This window comes from Antechinus flavipes, chromosome 1 (genome assembly GCF_016432865.1).
Source record: "Antechinus flavipes isolate AdamAnt ecotype Samford, QLD, Australia chromosome 1, AdamAnt_v2, whole genome shotgun sequence".
Taxonomy (NCBI): domain Eukaryota; kingdom Metazoa; phylum Chordata; class Mammalia; order Dasyuromorphia; family Dasyuridae; genus Antechinus; species Antechinus flavipes.
Window position 1 is genome coordinate 402163735 of NC_067398.1, and position 21290 is coordinate 402185024.

Here is a 21290-nt window from a genome sequence, read left to right on the forward strand (position 1 = left end):
TCTCAGAATAGTCATCTTCATTGAAAGAGTAGAAAGAGACATGTAATAGAAAAAAGATTTGTTCTGGTATTGAATGCCAAAAAGGATGGACAGCCTTTTGGGTACCCACATCATGTCAAGAGATCTAGAGGAAGACATTGAATATACCTCTTGTTTCATATGACCGAAGTGCATTGTCAAAAGTCAGCCACTATAAACTGAGAATGGACTATGATCTGACTGTTGGAGGAGTGATTAGCGTCATTGGAGAGAATAGTTTCGATGTTAGATCACTAATCCATTGATATATTAGTGTAAATGTAAATCCTTATTCTTGGATTCCAAAAAATCATATTTAGAAGTACAAAGCAGATAATAGTTCATCCAGATGTGATCTGAGAGCTCTAATGGGAGTATAATATTAATCAACAGTATGATAGTGCAGGCAAAAATAAAATTCTAGTGTTTGATAAGAGAGGTAAGAGTTCAGCTGTACTGTCCCTGATTAGAACACCTCTTTCATGTTGTATTCAGCTCTGAACATCACATTTTAGGAAGCACACTAGTAAGTGAGAGATGTTTCCAGAGGAAGGTGATTAATCCCTTGAAAAGACTTGAGAGTGCTATGCAGCTAAGTTGCAAGAATTTGAGATATCTACACTGGAGAAATGAAAGTGGTGGGAGACATGAAAACTGTTCTCCATTATTTTTGAACTGTGAAATAAAAAAGATCAGAATTTTTCGAGGTAGGTATAGCAGAGGCAAAGATTTGATGTTCAGAAAAATTTGTTTAAAAATCTATACAAACATGGAATGAACAACCCCAGGAGATACTGGGTTCCTCTTCAATAGAGTTTTTCAAATATAGGTTTCCTAACTATTTTCTGGGATTTTATAGATGGGATGCTTGTTCAAGTGTAGATTGGAGTAATCGGTCTATGGAGTCCCTTCCTACTTTGATTCTATAAATCTGGTTCTATAAATGTTGGGGAAAAATGAGATTGAACCAGATTATGAAATGTCTTAAATGGCAAAATCAAGACTTTGTGTTTGATAAGGACTAGGAAGCCATTGAATATTTTTTAGTTTGAAGTAACATAATCAGAGCAATAGGAAAATTGCTATGAAATTATATGAAGAAAGGATGAACTAGAGCAAAAGTAGATTGAAGGTAGAAGACTAAGAAGAAAAATATATTATTTTAAGCTGAAAGAGGTGACTTTTGTAAATGAGGAAGAGTTTCATTTATAGTAAATATTAGAAAGTGTTTGCAAATGATATATTGTTGATTGCATTTAATTAAAACCAAACCCATTAAAATATGAATAACCATGCAAACTATTTCTGTATTGGCCATGTCTGATGATGATGATGATGATGATAATAATAATAATAATAATAATAAAAAGAAGTAAATAGACTTCAGTTTGTACTCTGAGTCCATCAGTTCTCTACCTAGATGTGGGTACCATGTTTTATCCTGAGTCCTTTGGCTCTGTGTCATTTTATCAATCAATTTCTAAGTCTTTCAAAGTATATTATCTTTAGTATTGCTGTTACAATGTAAATTCTTCTAGTTCTTCTTACTTCACTTTGCATCAATACATTCAGATCTTCTCAGGATTTTCTGAAACTGTTCCCTTCAACATGCCTTCAGCTTGTTTCTCAACTCATGAGCATCCCCTCAGTTTCCAATTCTTTGCCACCACAAAAAGCCACATGAGAGATATTTTAGGAACAGAGTCATTAGGATTTAACAGAGTTGCATGGCTCAGCTGATTGTGTTATTCACACATACATACCAAAATTACCTTAATGACCACAGGACTAACTGTTAAAGGAAAGGAGAGCTGGAAAGGCAAAGGAACCTCTCATACTTTCCGCTATGAGGTTAACTGGGTAATAAAGAAGCCAAAACAATATTGTGTAGATTATTATGTCTAGTAATTTGCCAATAAAGAGAATCGAGAGGATGTTATTTTGAGTACAGTTTTAGGATAAAAGAGACCTTAACATGTTTTTAAGTCTTCAAGATGAGTAGAAGGAAACATTGCCAAAGTATTGGGATAAGAGAGGTGATTAATGGGACCATAATGGGAAATGATATGATGAAAAGTACAAGGAGGCAGTGTCAATCCAGTCAAGTCAATAAGCATTTATTTAGCACTTATTACGCGTCAGGAATGGTGCTAAGGGATAGGTATACAAAGAAAAGCAAAAATTGGAAAAAGAATGAAGTAGGAGAAGTAGAAAGAAAGCAAGAAAATTGCTGCAAAAGGACATTTCAAAGTTCAAGATTTTGAAGATAAGGTCATTCTGAATGCTACTGCATTGTGTTGGGGAATGTGTTGATTGAGGAAGAATAAAAATGGGATTTTAGAATTTCAAAAACTTGTTAGAAGGGTTTTCAGGGTAGATATCACACTTTTTAAGAATGATAAGGATTGATCAAGGTTCTTTAAAACCAGATATCAGAGTTTGGAGAAAGGTGTGAGAAGTTGTAGTTGATGGGAAAATGACAAGGATTAGGAGGAGAGAGTGTTTAGTTAAATGGCATGAACTTTGAAGCAGAAGAGGTTGTTGAATTAGGGTGACAGAACCAAGGCTTAGTAGAGGTAGTAGGGAGCAATAAGCATGTGGATTCTGTCCCTCTTCCTTTCTGTCTGATCAGATCTTGCAGTAAAAAAGATTAGTTAAAACTGTTGGTTTAAAAAAAAAAGTCATTGGTTTGAAGTCTTCAAATAAATTATGTGTTAAGCCTTCCCTTGTAAGTGATTTGTGGATTCCCATCTTTCTTTCCAATTGTTACCTATCCAATTCTACCTATTTTGGAAAGTCCAATTACAGCCTCTCTTCCTTTATGATGAAACTTGAGCATTTCCATCTAGAATTTTTTTTTCTTGAATTTAGTGACCACTGTCTGTGGCACTGATTAAGGTTCATGCATATATTGCTTTGCATTGTTATCTCCATTTCCCCAACCAGATTGTAAGCACCTGAGTATATTTGTGTATGGATGATGTGATATATATATATAAGCACCTGAATGTACAGATGATGTATATATAAGCACCTGAATGTACAGATGATGTGATACAGACAGACACACACACACACACACACACACACACACACACACACACACGCTTTCTACATTTCTTCTAAGCTTCAGATTTCTCACCTATAACACTTACATAGTACTTTAAGGACTTACCTGAGAGAGCTGTTGGGACTCAAGTGAGCTGATGAATGCAAGACTCTCTACAAATCCTAAAGCTCTAGATTACTGCCAACTATTTCACACATTTTTAGGACCATCAGGATTGGATGCAATACCTGTAGATGTGATTTTTTTCCCACCCTTTTTCTTTCAGAGCTAGAAGCAGAATTATTCTTTGGTAGAAAAGGAAATAAGTTAAATGCTACTGAAGGTGAATTTATTCTGTACATACACAGATCAAACTTTTTTCTTCCAAAATAAAAATTCAGATGAAGAAAGAACAAAACGCATTGAAAAGACAATCCATAAAAATTGAATGTTATGCAGAGCTGTGTGGTGACCCACTGACATTTTTCATTCGATGAGCTGCCAAGAGATTAGAAATAGTACAGGTATGCAACAAGAACTCTTGGCTGTTGGTATTGCTGTACCTGACGGCTGCTTTTGATTAAAATGAGCTTTTCACAGTATGTCTTGTATCACTCTGTTGGATGGAAATGAAGTCTTTTTTAAAAATCCAAAAACAGAATCATGTTTTCTTTGGTTTGTTATTATTGCCTTCTATATATTTTCTAAGTGTTTTCTGAATGTTTTACAGGTGGTAGAGATAAACGTGGAGGTCCTATTTTAACCTTTCCAGCTCGCAGCAATCATGATAGAATACGACAGGAAGATTTGAGAAGACTAATTTCATACTTAGCTTGTATTCCTAGGTAAGTTGTGATTTGTCTCTCATAATTTATAAAAGGTAAAACATTCTGGTAATTTACTTAATCTTACTAGCATAGAAATGGTGTCATCATTTGCCTAGTCACCCATGAGTGTTTTATCCTTAATGTTCTCTTGTCAATTCCCATAGCCATTAAATTCTGCATCTTTCATTTGAATCTCCAAAATATTCTTTTCTTTATTCTTGTTTGTTTTCTTCCCAAAACCATAACCCCAATTCAGCTCTTCATTACCTATTGCCTGAACTATTGCAGTCACTTATTACCAGGCTTCCCTGTCTTCAGCTGCTTCCTCTTTCAGGGTTATCCTACAAATTGCAACCAGATTAGTCTTCCTAATGAATCTTCTCTCCCTCCTTTCCTCGTTCCTTCCCTCCCTCCTTTCCTCATTCCTTCCTTCTCTTCCTTCTTCCCTCCTTTTTTCTTTCCCTTCCTCCTTCCTTTCTTCCCTTCCTCCCTCCTTCCCTCTCTCCTTCTCTCCTCTCCTTCTCTCCTTCTCTCCTTCCCTCCTTCCCTCCCCAGGGTCACACAGCTAGGAAGGGTTAAGTGAATTGAACTCAGGTCCTCCTGACTTCAGGGCTGGTACTCTATCCACTGTACTACCTAGCTAGCTGCCCCTCTCATGAATCTTTCAATTATATCACTCCTGCACTCTTCAAAAATTTTCACTGACTACCCATTGATACTTAGATACATTTCAGTTGCTTATCCACCACAACACAATTATATTTTCATGCTTCTGCATTTTTGGTCATGCCATTTTAAATACCTTCTCCATCTTTCACCCCTGATCCCAATTGTACCTGTTAAAAATCCCATTTATCCTTTATCATCAGCTTCATGTGGAACTTTTCTGGTCCTCTCCAATTAAAAGTAATCTCTTCCTGCTTCCTCCTCTACCCACTTAATAAAGGGTCATAGAACTTTTTTCATATTTTTTTTTTTACAGATTTATCTTTTAATATTTGATTTTGCAGTAATTTATGTATGCTTTCTCTTTGCAGTAGATTATAAATTCTCTGAGACTACAGTCTGCATCTTTGTCACCTTAATATCTTTCCTTGTGCCTAGCAAAAACGATCTTTATATAATAGGAACTTAATGAATGTTTTTTGATCGATGATTGGTCCCTAACAACTACTTCTACTCAAATTCATGATGATTTCCTTAATTTTTCTTGTTGATGTTTCTGATATATTTATTGTTGCATTATTAAAATATTTCAGAATAGGGGGAAGTGGAGTATCCTAATGACATGCTATGTATTGATTTTACTATATTGCAAAGCAGGTCATTGGGAGGAAAAATCGTAATCATGTATTGCTTATATACTGATCTCTCAACAAAAAATTAATAATTTACTGTCATTAACATAAACACACAGAGAATGTATGTATGGCACACTGGGTAGAAGCCCTGGGACTGGGGAGATCTAACCTCAAGTCCTGTATTCAATAAATACTAACTTTGTGACCCTAGACAAGTCATTTTTCCTCTCAAGTACTATCTAAGTAATCTTCTTAAGACTGTATAAGTTCTGAAACAGTTTGCAATCTACATTGGTAGGAGGGAGTTTTTTACTCTGATGAAGTCACAGATCTAGATCAAACAATCAAAACCATAAATCCTTTCTCTCGCTGACCATATTATAAATGTATTAAGTTAATTAAATTAATTTTATATATAGAAACTGTCACTACTCTATATATCTATACCTGGGTTAGAGGCAAAACATCTAAAGTATGAATTCCCATTTAACTATTAATTACTCTTCAAAATTTCTGACAGTTTATTTCATAATTTGATAGGTATGAATGCGGGTGATTTTGGTAGGTATGAATGCTGGTGTTTAGAAAAAATTAAGTCTATTTTCCCCATAGATTACCCAGCAGTTTTGCTGATTCCTAAAGCTTACCTTTGTAAAAGATACTTTTGTGAAGAATCTATTTATTCTTACTCTAGGTGTATAAAACTTCCTTTCCACTGCCTGCTTCTCTATTGCACTTTCATGTTAGCCCCATCCTGAAAAAACCCTCACTTGATAAATCTGTTCATTCCTCAAGTATCATCCTATGCCTCCCTAGCTTTTTGTGGTTAATCTATTTGAGAAGGTCATCTATAATAGGTATTTTCACTTTCTTTCCTCTAACTTGATTCTTATGTTTGAGCTTCTGAACTCAACACTTAATTGAAATTTCTCTCTTCAAAGATGCCAATAATCTCATAATTGCCAGTTCCATTGGCTTTTTCCTCAATCCTTATTCTTTTTTCAATCCTTACTACTGTCTTTGATACTATCAATCACTGTGTTTTCTTTGATATTTTCTTCTTTGTGGGTTTTTGTGATACTTTTCTCCTGGTTCTCCTACCCATCTGATCAATCTTGCTCTGTCTTCTTTGATGGATTTTCATTTTGTTTGTCACTACTAACCTCCAAGACTCTGTCCAGGGATTTCTCTGTTTTTTTTCCTTTTAAACTTCTCACTTGACAATCTCATCAGCTCTTATGCATTCACTTACTATATCTATGTATAGGAGAACAAATGGAAAAAAGATTAAGATTCTCAGGAGACATAATCAAGGTCACTTAAGATATGAAGCGGAATGATAAGAGTTCATCCAATTTTGATATACTAGAATGTGAAGGTATTCCTTCAAGTTTGACAAAAATAAATTTAGGACAAATAACACTAGCCAATGAGAAGTATACCTTTGTATAACCTATCCATTTTTACCATTTTCAGAGGTAATATACTGAAATTTTATGGCTTAGCCTACTATGGTAGGTTTTATGTAGTTATCAGTGATGCCTTACCTGCAATGACAGTTCTACTTAACCTCTTTGAGGAATGGTCATCATTTTCTCCTCTCCTTTTAATTTTCCTGCTTTTTAATATTCCATAGAATTATAGAATCCTGGAATTGAAGGGGATCTTATAAACTGTTTGTCTAATCCAACCTCCTTCCCATTGTAGGAAGCCCCTCCTACAACATCTCTGACACAAGCTATCGAACCCTTATTTTGTCATTTCTGTCCAGGGAATCTAATTATACTTTCTAGAACAAAGCACAAGTCTCTCTTTTCTACATTACAGCTTTTACATATTACCATGGAAAGAGGAGAAGATTCAGAATTCAAACCAAGACCTTGGTTTGAACTTTGCCTATGTGGTTTCCAAGCTATGTAAACTTGGAAAAATCACTTAATTTTTCTGGGTCCCATTAACTCATTTATAAAATAAGGGAGTTGATCCTTTCCAGTTCTAAATCTATGATCTTATGTCTCTGTTTTCCTTTGTGCAACTCTCCTGCAGTTTAAACCCCTATTCCTCATATGACATGATTTCTGGATTCTTCTTTATCCTTGTTATCCCACTGAACATAATCCAGTTTATTGATGTCTTTAAATTGAGAGACACAGAGCTGGTCAGTTTTCTGCATTCAATTTGAACAGAGTAGGACATTTTTTCGGGGGAAGGGGAGAGTTACCACTCCTGTCTTATGCTGTTTAATTTTCTGTTTCCCTCATTTGCTACACTTGGTGCTAATAGATGAAGTTGTGAAGCTCCCATTGAAATACCTGTATGAATCTTCAGGGGATACAAATTGCTAGATGAATCCTTTCCTTTGCCAATGAAAATATTACTCTGTTTTCTGTCTGTAGGGTTACAGCAACTATTATAATAATACTAGTTCTGGTTCTTTTCTAGACTTTGATTGAATTTTCCCTTGTCTCAACTTTTAAATGTTCTGTATGTACCAAATGTATTTTGGAACCTATTATATTTTTAAAGACTGTGCCAAATGTATTCTGGGAGATTTTACATTTTTTAAGAATTTACAGGTGGCTTTATAAGTAATCTCTTCTGATGTAGTGCTTGCTCTTTTGCTTAAGATCATAGTTATTGTAGATTGAAGACTTGAATTCACTTTCATCCCTCAGTTTTTAAACAGGAAATTACTTTCCTCATTTCTGTGCCCAGTAAAATAGAACTTTTGTTCCTTTAGAAAACTATTTTGAAGGGAAAAAAAGAAAACTATTTTGAGTGAGAACATCAACTTTAAATTGGGATTCCATTTATCTTAAAGTAAAGAAAGAGTGTGGGCAAAGTGTCTTTGGAAACAACTGGCAAATAGGCAGATGTGGGTCATATAGCACATGTCTTGAACTAATGACCATTATATGAATGTCTGGCATGTAACCACTCTCTTGGTAGGAATTGTGCATGTTGATTAGGTGCCTATAAATATAAACCAGCCTCTTAGATGACTGTAATTTATTACTCTTTAAATAGCATTTCATTTTCTACTTGGAAAATAAATAGATGGATTAGGATTTTTTTGAAGCAACTGTGTAGTAACTATTTGATTGTTGGTGATGATGAATAGTTAAACCTTCTTTAGAGAGTACAAAATACTTGGCAAGTTCTAGATTATCTTCAATCTATTGTTCTCCAAGTGTTTTGCTACACAACCTGAAGTTATTCAGGATTCCTTCTAAGCCTTTTTTTAAGTGAGAAAGCTTTGTAGTGTTATGTCGGTTATGTTAAAAAAAAAAAAAAAGATTGTCTATAATAAAATCTATCTTGATCTAACGAAGATTAATATTTAAAGTGGAGCCAACTAATAAAACATATGACTGCAGGTTTCCTAATGATATTTACTGGGTATATGGATGTAGATATAGTAGTTGCATAGAGTTAAGTTCTTCAGTCGCAATAGCATTCTATAGTAAATCATAGAAGTAATAATACATCATTATATACCTTAATAGAGTTCTGTATTTTGATCTATGTAAATCTAAAGTAAATATTTGAATGAAAATTAGCATTCTGACTCCCATTAAAATGTAACAATACTCAGATCAGTTGGTTTTAACATGTCTATATACCTTATGTTTTGCAATTTTAGCCATGAAACGCAATGTATTTCCTTTTATGATGTTACCTGAATTGAAATTTCCTAATAGAAAGTGGAAGTAGAAGTAAATGATGATATGAAAGTGAGCTATATGAGTATCAAAAGTTTTAAATGGGGAATCAATCATTTAGAGAACTTTGATGAAAGGGGGTAATATGGTAGCTCCTGCCAAATTTATCTTTTCCTTCAATCATGGAAATACTCTACTTCACTGAATCCGGGTTTGACTGAATCCAGCTGAGTCATACAACAAATATGCTAATAAAGACTCATTCTTAACTCATTTTGTCATCCGCATAGGAATAGATATAATATGAACTTTAATCTTAACTCAAACCCTACAATGTAAAAGATTTATCATAGTATAAATCAAAATAAAAAACAAGTGGGTTAGGGTTTATGTCTCTATATGTGTATACACATACAAGTGTTAAATATGAATGTATTTTTTTTTTAGCATTCTGTGTTAAAAGGCACAGAGAAGATAATTTTAAAGATGTAATTAAGCAGAAAATCCACACTTAGGTGTAACATTTAGTTTTACAAAGATTTAAATTTAGGCCAGTTTCCAAGGTTGATTGCCTAAGGCTAGATGTCAGATGATTTCTCCATTGTCACAGTAAAGCAGTAGTTCAAGTTAGTTGAAAACCTAAAATTATCACTGGCATTCACATAGTACTTTGGCATTTTCAAAGTACTTTACAATTATTATCTAGCTAATGACCTGGCAACAACACCATTAGACCACACAAGCTGTTTTAGTGAATAGAATTAGAATCGTCCCTTAACTGTGATGTATCTTAGAAACCATCACAAAGCCCTCCCTCTAATATAACACCTGAGATTTTTAACAAGGGATACCAAGCCATATGCACTTCTTTTCAGCCTGAATTGTAGGAAATTTTAAATAGAAAATAGATTTTGTGCACGCGCGCGCGTGTATGTGTGTGTGTGTGTGTGTGTGTGAGAGAGAGAGAGAGCGAGAGAGAGAGAGAGAGAGAGAGAGAGAGAGAGAGATATCTTTATATTTTTGTCTGATTCTTTCATGAATTACAAGTTAACCTGTATGCTTCAATTTGCTTAACTGTAAAATGGGAATAATAATAACACCTACCTCCAACGGTGTTGTGAAACTCAAATGAGATAACATTTGTAAAGTGCTTAGCATAGTTCTTGCCACGTAACAGGTACTGTATAAATGCTTATTCCCTTCCCTTCCCCTACAAGCCAACCATTAAAGAAAGATGTTGCTTATTGATCAAAATAAATGTTGAAAAATGATGGATGCACAAATTGCTTGCTCCTAACTTTTTCTTGAAGATTTTGTTTATTTGACCATTGCCAAAGAGCTTTAATGAGGAAATTGAAAGAAGTATTTTAAAGAAAATAGGGAAAATCTTGAAAAGTTGATGAGAGGAATGCTTTTACACAAAACAAGGAAATAACATTGGAGACCAGAATTTCTATTGTTTTGAAGTTAATTATTTTAATAACAATTATTTTTAAAACCATCCACATGTGCCAAGAATTTTACAGTCTTTCCCCCCTAAAGAGATACAGGATCCCTCCTTTTCCCCTGAAGAGATACAGAAAAGGTTATATTTATGTGTTAAAATATATCTTGATGATTCTTGATAAATGATTTTAAGAGAACACTAGTCAAACCTCATTTGGATTGACATTTTCAGTTCTCTGGACTTTTTTTTATTGGTTGTTTGGTTAGTTTCTAAAGAAATCTGTAATTTCTTAATCACAATACAATCTATATACATTCAAAAATAGTAAAAAACATATTTGTGGAAAAATGATTCAGTTTATGAAAGGCATATTACCTTATTTATTATATAATAATAAGAATAACCCCTTGCAGTTTCTTTATTAGAATTCACAATTTGGGAACAAAAACCGATTTCATAAGATATAGATTTAGTGCTAGAAGCAATCTTCGGGGTTATAGCCTGAATTACTCTGCTGTCTTAGATTCAAGTACACCTTTTCAGAGTTTCAGCCCTCTACACAGGGTCATTTAGTGACTTGTAGTGCAGTGTAGTCAAAAAAAAAAAATAATATTGGACTTGAAACTGGGAGAGACCTAAGTTAAAATTTGTCTAATTGCATTAACACATATGTAGTGGATTGATGCATTCTGCTTACTCCCATCATTTTTTTAATTAATTGAATTTTTATTAACAACTTAATCAACCAACATTTTGATATACCAAGAATAAAAAATCTTTTATATGAATCCATGAACTTTGTGATGGTGAAAGTGATGAGGTTTAGATTTGGGGAACCCAAATAAAATTAGGGTTTCTGGTGGTCAGGGTGTTAAATGAGGTCTAGTGGCAGGTTCTGGGTTCAGGGAGTCAAATGGAGCTCCCCTACAACCCCTTGGGATTCGGCACAAGGGTAAGGAGTTTTGGGGCCTCCCTTCTGGAGGTGCAGAGATCCTCTGTAAAGGAATTTACAGATCCCAAAACCTAGATTGACAAAAGAGGTTTATTATGAGGATTGGAAGTAAGGTTAAAGTCTGGTTAAGGAAATAGGTGAGGGTAAAGAGAAGATAGCACTGGAAACAGTATTCCATTGGCAGAAAGATCCTGGCTATAAAGGGCACTGCCAAGGTCCATCTTCAAAAGCCTTAGTAATGGACGTTCATTATATTGCTTGTCTTGGTGGGGATTGGGAAGCCCGAGAAGATCATTAGAATGAGGGCTGGGACAGCCCATATTGGCTCAGATTCAATGAGGGCTGGAACAATCCGGATTTCCTATTGGAATTCAAAGGAATGCTTTTGACCAGGATTTGTGAATCAAAGGTACAGGCTTCCTGAACTGATAATGCATCATCCAGGAGGGGTTGGGAATCAGAAAGGAATAAATCAATGTGAAAGAAATCACAAATATAGTTTCTTAAAGGGACCACAACCCGCTTCAAAGCCATCATCTTTGGGTTTGGGGGTTTCATTCCCCTATTTGTTGGGAGGGGCAAAGAAACATCAATAGATCATTTAAACAGGTTATGTTGAAACTATTCTATATAGTGTTATCTCATTGTTATTTTTCTCCTGATGTATAATTTTGCCTTTTTTCCTAATTAGTTGATGATCTGTTTGAACATAGGACAGTTGGTTTTGATTTGACTTCATGTCAATAACCAGTCATTTTTTCCTTCCTTCTTTCCTCTCCTCTCCAGTTTGGGCATCTAGAATAAAATACACAATTTTTGCATGTTCATACACACACACACACACACACACACACACACACACACACACATATATTTATAAACTTTCATTTCAAACCTTTTCTCTTTTTTGTTTTCTGTTGTTCTCTTGGTTCTCCTTGATTTTTTGATTGCACTGAAGTATAGAATACATTATTAGCAAACTAAATGATCATTTCTTGAATAGTTAAAAACCAAATCATATTAAGTTACCAGTGTGTCATATAATTATTTAGTTGACCTCTTCTGTAGGTATGTATTTATTTTTTTTTTTAATTTTCTTTTTCCACAGTGAAGAAGTCTGTAAACGAGGATTCACAGTTATTGTGGACATGCGTGGATCTAAATGGGATTCTATTAAGCCTCTACTGAAGATTTTGCAAGAATCCTTTCCTTGTTGTATTCATGTTGCACTGATAATCAAGCCAGACAACTTTTGGCAGAAACAGAGGACTAACTTTGGCAGTTCTAAATTTGAATTTGAGGTAATTTCTATTGTAGCAAGGCTAGCCAAACTGACAGTCATAGTTAATTATATAATGACTCTTTTTCATTATTTAGTCAGAGAGTAGATTGTTTTTTTAATAGTCATAAACTTGTCGGTATCTATCCCTAATGTACATATGAGGATGTATCCTTAGATATTGCTTAACAGTGAATGGAAGATTGGGAAGAGTGAATGAGAAATGGGGTGGAGCTGAAGTATAGAAGGACCATTCTGTGAATCAAATAAAATGAAAATTTATTAGAAAAAATGGCTTTTGCCTTTTAATTAATTCAATGGCAATTTTGCACTTCACAAAAATGATGTATTAGCTGTATTTGGGAAAAGAAAGATTACCAAGTTATTCCTTTAGAGATGATGGAGAACCAAAGAGGAACACAAGGATTCTAGTATCCTAGTGGTTAAAAATGAAAAAAGAATGCAGTATCCCTTGCAGCTCCCAAGACTGACCCCAGATGAATGGTAGAGAAAAGAGTAGTTTAGCATGTTTAGTTTTTTTAATTAGGAGTCCTTTTCGTGCACATAAAAAAGTAGTGGTCACGGGGTTGGAGAGAGAAGTAGAGAAGAAAGTGTTTCTTTAATGATATGTAGGTTGAATCAAAAGCAGTTTGTGGCATCTACTTAAAAGTATAACATAATCCCAGTTGACTTAATTGCTAGCTTCTTAAACAATGGAATAAGTACTAGTCCTTTTTTTCCCTCACTTCATTTTCACCATTTCACTTCTATTAGTTACTAACATCCTCTGAAGTTGTTTAATGAAGAGATAATGCAAATAAGGAATTCTATTATTCTGTAAATGTTTTTAAAAGAATTTGATTGCTTTTGTAAATTTTATTTTTCATGATAGATTTGGACAGTTTTAGTCCAAAGTTATATCCAGTATGAGAGTTAAGTATAACTTCTTGTGCCTCTCTGCCTCACTCCTCCCCGATCTCCCCATTTTGCTTTTATATTTATCCTTTATCCTATAATTAAATATGGAGTCAATATGGGACTAGGAAATTTAGCTTCACCAGCTTAGATGGAAGAAAAATGAAATTAGTCAATTTTATGCTATCATCTTGCATATGGTATATAATTTTTATCATTCTAAGAAGGAATCATCATTGGATAACATTTTACTAGATTTTAATGACGTATTTTTCATTAAAAAGTTTAGACTCCACAAAGAAGATGCATTTTGCTATATGTATTGCCTTACTCTCCCACAGAAAAGGGAAAATGGTGATTTGGAAGTGTAATTCACACAAAACTTGGGAGCATTCTACTGAGTTTCTCTCTGGATTTTTGAAATCTCCTTCACCAGTTTTTCCATCATTGTATATGTATATTGTCTCTCCTCTCTGATATGGATTGGGCAGGTGATTGCCTCCAGGATTTTGCCTTTAGGAAGTTATTAAGTCAGTGTAAATGAATCTGGCTCCCTAGGGGTGAGACTTAACCTCAGCAACCTTACAGGCACAAATGCTAGTTTAGTAGAAATCTGGTCTTGTCTAGTACTGAGCTTTAATTTGAAAACTGATGCTGTCTTCTTTACTGGGCATTTGGAGTCAGGAGCAGAACCAGAACTAGCAACAGGATGACTTTAACTCAAACCTATTTTTACATACTGGGAACAACTAGTATATATGGGTATGCTAATATATTTCCTAGTTTACTTATATAAGCTAATTTATATCTTTGAGTAAGGTAGTTTATATTAGTAAACTAGTTTCATTTTCTGATTTGTCTGCTTTTTCTCCTTTTCTTTTCCCTATGACACCTCCCTTGTAAAGCAGAAAAGATTAATCCTTTTTTTTACAATTAGCCAGATGAAGTTAAAATTATAAATTTATTTCTTGCTTGAGTAATAATTGACTAAAACTCTTCAAATTTTCCTCAGGTCAGAATATTGTACAAATTATTAAAACATATGGCTATTAAGGACATAGATTTAGAAAAGAGAAGGCTCTTGAAGGTCATTTAGGCCAATTCCCCTCATTTTACAATTGAAGAGGTTCAATGAGAATAAAGTAATTTATTCAAAGTCATTGAAACATTAAGTACTGGAATCATTTGCACACCATATCTTCAGTCCCCCATATCAACATTTTCCCATGCATCCTGCTATCTTCTGGTATTCACTTTTTAAAAGGGAACTAGATTATTAGCTTTCCTTGTGTTTTTACTATTGTAAAAGGAGAAGGGAAAAGAAATAAATATTTACATAGTGTATATTGTGAATTGGGTATTGTGTTAAACTAATCATTTCTATCCCTTAGTTAAATTATTTTTGCTAGTTTCAGCAGGTTATATAATTGTCTTCTTGTATATGATAAAGGACTTGGGAGCAGACAAACTGAAGTTTGTTTGGAAAGAGCCATCCAGCCTATCGCCTAAGGAGTAGTAGAGAAATGTCAGTTTGTAGGCCAGAAATAACTTTGGAAAAGTCTGAAATCAGAGTTTGTTTGCTTTTTTTTTTTTTTTTAAATAATAGAATACTCGATTTACACATGCAGGAAACCTCAAAGGCCATTTGCAACCTTCTCATTTTACAAATGAAGAAACTGAGTCCCAATGACATTGTAATTTTGCCCACATTCCTACAATTCATAAGTGTCGGGTTCTCTAACTATTCTCTTTAGAGCCAGATTTCTTTACATTTTTTCCACTGTAATTACCACAGAGTTTTCAGTAGGGAGAGAGATAGTTCTAATGGCGTAGTTTATAAAGGAGGGAGACTGAAGGTCAAGAAACTAATGACTCTTTTTTGATGTTGTTCACTTGAATTTTGTTTTGTTATTCATTTTCTTTCCTTTTTGATCTGATTTTTCTTTTGCAACAAGAGAATTGTATAAATATACTTACACATATTGGACTTAATATATATCTTAACATATTAAAAAAGAAAGAAATTAGTAAAAGTGAAATTCTATTACATCTGCCTTATGCTTACATTTTGGGAACTCATGTCATGGTTAAATAGCCTCCAATCAGTTAGTGTCAGTATTTCTCGGAAAGAAACTAATTGATTCCTAATCTGGCTCCAATCAAAATATGTCAGGTTCCACAAAGGAAATGTTCTCTCTAAACATTTACGTGATGCTTTTATGAATTCACCCTCTTGCTGACCATGCTGCTTTTATTTTTATGGGAAAGGAACCAAGGTTATTTTTTTTTCTTTTGCCCTCTAAATATTTTAAAATCTATGACAGAGCAACAAAAAATAGCACTGAAATTATAATACAGAAATGTGAATTTTTAATTTTCTCATCTATGCTTTTTTTTTGTTTTTTTAATAAAGACAAATATGGTCTCTTTAGAAGGCCTCACCAAAGTAGTTGATCCTTCTCAGCTAACACCTGAATTTGAGGGCTGCCTGGAATATAACCATGAAGAATGGATAGAAATCAGAGTGGCTTTTGAAGACTACATTAGCAATGCAACTCACATGCTCTCTAGGCTGGAGGAACTTCAAGACATCCTAGCAAAGAAGGAGCTGCCTCAGGATTTGGAGGGGGCTCGCAATATGATTGAGGAACATTCTCAGTTGAAGAAGAAAGTGATTAAAGCCCCCATAGAGGACTTGGATTTGGAGGGACAGAAGCTACTTCAGCGAATACAGAGCAGCGATAGCTTTCCCAAAAAGAACTCTGGGTCAGGGAATGCAGACTTGCAGAATCTCTTGCCCAAAGTGTCCACCATGTTGGATAGACTGCACTCTACACGGCAGCATCTGCATCAGATGTGGCATGTGAGGAAGCTAAAACTGGACCAGTGTTTTCAGCTGAGGCTGTTTGAACAGGATGCTGAAAAGGTAAAAAAGAGAAATACAGAGAAAGAATGTGAGATGGAGGGAATGAGGGAACAGTACCCCGATTTCTCATGACCAGGATTTAGTTTAGCTTCTTTAATGAAATGAGAGACAAGACAAAAAGTAGGAAATGATAGTCTGTATTAGTTCTATTTGTTAAAAATCCAGTTCCTATTTGGTCATTTAACTACATTTTTATGCCTCGGAAATCTTGATTGAATAGTTACTGACCATTTGGTCTTTAAGTACCATCTCGAGTAGGACGATGTACTGTTTTAATTATAAGAATGGATTACTGAAAGCAATTAAATGTGTTTACTGTTAATGACTAATATCCTCATAAGTGGTGATAGAATATTAAGTTTTCTAGCAGAGGGACACTGTTACTGGAATTAATAAACCTGTTAAAAATGGTTGTCTGGGTAATATAAAAAATAAGTACCCACAGTGTCATGTTTTATTCTTGTATTTTAGACAGAACAGTTGTGTGAAAGTCAACCCTAGGCATTTACTTGCTAATTCAACTGCAATGATATGTGAAAATAGAGCATTTATTTATAGAAATGTGTTGTGAGCCCCAAACATGGGGTGAGTTAGTCACTCTTAATTTGTGTTCATTGAAATTTCTTCATGGATGAAAGGATATTTTGTAGTCTGGAGAAAAATAAGATCTACATCTGTGAAACAAAACAATTACTTGTAAGTGATGTAGATCACATAATATACGGTAGTGTTTTGAAAATATTTAATAGATGTATCATATTTGTGGTTTTATTTTTTTAAGGAGTGTCTTCCTCCTCTGCTTATGGAGAAAACAGATATGCAACTCTGGCACTGTGGTTCAAGTCTGGCCAGCTGTTAATTGATATTCATTTCCAGTCCCCATAACTGGTCCCTTGGGTGTAATGATACTTCCTTTGCAACTGACAACTTTTTCTCAGGATTGTCTGTATGGAACTCCCATGAAAGCTATCATCTTTGTTTCCAAAATTCCTTTTGTAAGGAAGAGCCTAATTTTAAAAACTTAGCCATACCCTGAAATCCATTCAAAAACTAGAATTTATTTTATTGTTATTATTATTACTATTGGATTCTTTATTTCAGGAATAATGTGGTAAAACTGAGTAGAAGTTTAGAAGAAAGAACATTAAACTGAATTTGCTCTGGGTTCTAGACCTAGCCTTATCACGTTAGCTTGATAACATTGTACCTGAATATACCATCTTGTTTTGCAAAGTGATCTTGAATTGTGTGTTGATTTTTTTTCTTTCTGGTAGATGTTTGACTGGATCACACACAACAAAGGCCTGTTCTTAAACAGCTACACTGAGATTGGAACAAGTCATCCACATGCTATGGAACTTCAGACGCAGCACAATCACTTTGCCATGAATTGTATGGTAAGATATTCTGAGATAGCTTTGTATTTTGAGTGTGATGGTGTCTTGGACCTGTGAGAAAGAATATTGAGTTTTCAGGAGGAATGGCCTTTTTGAATGTAGCAGCTTTTTTCTAAATGTCACTTGTTTCCCTAAACTTCCAATTTAAATAGCTCTTAAAAAAAAGTAGAATAGATAAGGAAAAAATAGTAAACTGATAAAAATTAAAACTGAAGATTTTTCCAATTCAGAATGGTTATTTCTTAAACTATGGTTTCAAGCTATCCTGAAAACACACAGGAATCTCCAGCAAAACATCGTAATGATCTCCAAAGAAGAAAGTGACTCAGCCTTGTTACAATGATTTTTGTGGGTCTCAGAGGTGACAATGGATCATCCTGGGACTGGAGTGAGCCAGATCTTTGTCTCCAGACAGTCTTATTGAAGCTTATGTACACCTTCTCAGAATGTTTTTAAATTAATACAATAAAATATTTAGGAATACAAAGGATACCAATTATATAAGACACAGTTTTCAAATTATTTTTAAAAAGAAAACAAATTGTGGAATCATTCATAGAGTAAAAGTCTAGGTTAAACTATTATCTAAAAATTCATCTAACATCAGCAACATTCACCTGATCCACAAGATAGTTATCTTGAACCTGAGGAATTTTTGTATGAATATCACATTGTTGAATCACAAAAAAAATGAATAGTTTTTCAGAAATAATCCTACAAATAGATAGACTAAACTTAAAATTATTTTTGAAGGAGAATGTGGTTATTTCTAGAAAGACCTAAGCTACTAGAACTGTTCCTTTGAAAGCTAAGAACTACTAGATTTTTCTTAGTAGTAATTCTAACAAGAACATATTTGATGGTAGAGAATTTTCTTCTATAGTTGAGAGATTATCCACATTGAAACAGTCTTTAATATCTGAATTGAAGCAGGTAATTGAAGTAGCATGAAGATAGAACCTAAAGGTAATTTCCCAGTTAAATTTTTGTTGGCTAAAATGACGAGAGTTTGGATAGAATAAAAGATTTGCTAAAATAGCAGAAGGATGAAGTTGTATTATAAATGCCAGCTGGCCGTCATCTCTTAACTCTACATTCAAAATGAAGGCAAGGACTAGAATTGTCTGTTCAGATTTCTTTTGGGGGAAAAAATGCAGGAGAGAAGAAGAAAAATCACAAAAATATGGGCTGGCATTGCCATATATATTAAGCTCTGGGAACATAAGGATGAAAGAAGAACAAATCCTGCCTTTTAGAGGGCTTGATAGTGTAATAGTGTAAAGGCTTATAAATATATGTATCTATTGCATATGTGCAAAATAAATACAAAATATTTTGGGGAGGAGGGTTTGTGAAGATCAGGAAAGACTTCATAAAGTTGGTGGTACTTGAGCAATGTCTTGAAGGAAATGAAGAATTCCAAGAGATGGAGATGAGGAAAAATGCATTGTAGGTATGAGATAAAACCAATGCAAAAGCCCCAAGATAAAAAGTTTTGTGTGAGAAAGCAGTGCAATCAACATTAGATTTAACATCTAAGGACCTAGTGACTTTGTCACTTAATACTTATTTGATTGTAGGCAAGTGATTAATCTATAAAATGAGAAGATGATACTAGTTGATTTCTAAGATCATTTCACCTCTAAATCTATTATTCTACTTTCCAAAGGCAAAGAGTATTTGCTTTCTTTATTTTGCTTCCTTTTTTTATACGAGACAAATTCTGAGTATAAAGTTCCTTCTAGTTCTTATGTTTCTTTTGCAATAAAATGTGTTACCTGTGACTGACTTAAGCTACTTATAAATATTTATTCACAGAGGTTTTTGTAAGAATTGCCTAGGAGTTTGAAAAGTTAGATTTATGCTTGATTATCATGTTTTCAAAGGTATAACAGCTAATGTCTATTAAAGATTGAAGACCTTCCTTTTTAAAAAAAGAGGGTAGGATTTGTGGTATAGCGGCAAAGACTTGAGCCTATAGATGAAAGGAATAAATAAGACCAAGGACTAATATCTTTTTTCTCCCCTAAATACAATAACCACTCTTCATAGGTTTCATGAATTCCTTTTTGTCATAAGAAAATATCATTGGTTTGGCAGACTGCCCTATAAAAGGCAAAGGGACGTCTCATCTTAGGAAAAACACCATTTAGGCACATACTACATAGAAGTGAGCAATCGAAATGAAGATGAATTAGTCTTTAATGGTCCAGAAGAGAAATCTTCCAAAAAGAATTAGGTCCATTCTGGAAACACATTCTGAAAGTTACCTGCTCCTTTGATTGATTAAATATCTATCCTGTGTAGTCTCTCTTCTTTCTAGGGATTTAATTTAACCAACATTTATTATTTGCTAGTAAATAATTAAAATTAGGTAGAGGATGTCTGCAATATTGTTATATTTAGAATGTTTGTCTTGGAGTGTCCATGTTTTGTCATGACAATCAGTAGTCTCTACTAGTGCTAATGGTATTAGGCCATGGAGTAGGCCCTTGTGATTCAGAGCAGTCCATTCCCTCAGTGTCTGCTGTTCTGGGACTTCACAGACTGAGCCTTACTACTCCAGCCCTACCCAGAGAATCATAGGAAGCTGTGATTTGCCCTTTTGGTAAGTCCCAGTCTTTATATCTGAGTTATTTCAATGGGAACTCCTTTGGTCAGAGAAAAAATAGAATTGTCCCTATTCTGTCATTACACGGTATATTGTTCCAGTATTGAGCCCCACAATCCAGCTGCTCTGGCAACATGTTTAAACCTCTAGTCCTGGAAAAAAATGGGTGTCTTCCAGTCTCTTTCTGTTTTTTTTTTCCCTCAAAAATGTCCTCATGGATGAGTTTCCCTCTTAGTCTGAGGTTTTCCAGAAATTCTGCCCAAGGCAAGAAGTATTGAGCTGACAGCTAGCCTGTGGCTGCTTATCATCTTATCATAACTTCCAGCTACCATAAATTTGTGCATTAAACTTGCTACCCTCTTGGGCTTATTTGATCTGCCTTCAGGTCTCTGAGGCCCTCTTTCCATCAGCTCTTCACTTGACCATATCTATTTTCAATATTATTGAAAAACACCATTGGATTCAAAGAAAAAATATGCAGAAGTGTCATGCTTTTCTTTTACAGTTTGTTCCTTTCAAGGATTGTTTGGCAGGATAGTGGAAATAATGGAATTTTTTTCCCTCCAATTCTTTCAGGAGAATCATTCAATAAGCCTTGGGCTTAGAATCACTCTATTCTCTTTTGTTCTTCTTTCCCCATTTTATAGATGATGAGATGGAGATTTTTGAGAAGTTAAGTGATTTGCACAGTTTGAGGTAGAATTTGAATCTAGGTCTCCTGACTGAAAGTTTAAGACTTTGTTCAATAAATCAGAAGTATCATACATGCAGGGAACTAGATTAAAATTTTATCAGGAAATATTTAACAAAATAAATCAAACTACAATAAGATGTAGATTTTATTAATATGTGTTTTTCCAACTCAATATATGGGCCATAGGTATCTTTATGTATAGTTTGGTGGCC

At 34.3% G+C, this 21290-nt stretch overlaps 1 protein-coding gene across 2 annotated transcripts in view; it reads left to right on the forward strand.

Moving 5' to 3' along the window:
- The window catches only part of TRIO (trio Rho guanine nucleotide exchange factor), a 485555-nt gene that overhangs the window by 203339 nt on the left and 260926 nt on the right, over positions 1-21290 (forward strand). For both annotated transcript variants that reach the window (XM_051969858.1, XM_051969859.1), the window contains 4 exons: positions 3798-3912; positions 12365-12557; positions 15864-16376; positions 17651-17773. In XM_051969858.1, the coding sequence (XP_051825818.1) occupies positions 3798-3912; positions 12365-12557; positions 15864-16376; positions 17651-17773 (944 nt within the window). The remainder of the gene's footprint in view (positions 1-3797; positions 3913-12364; positions 12558-15863; positions 16377-17650; positions 17774-21290) is intronic.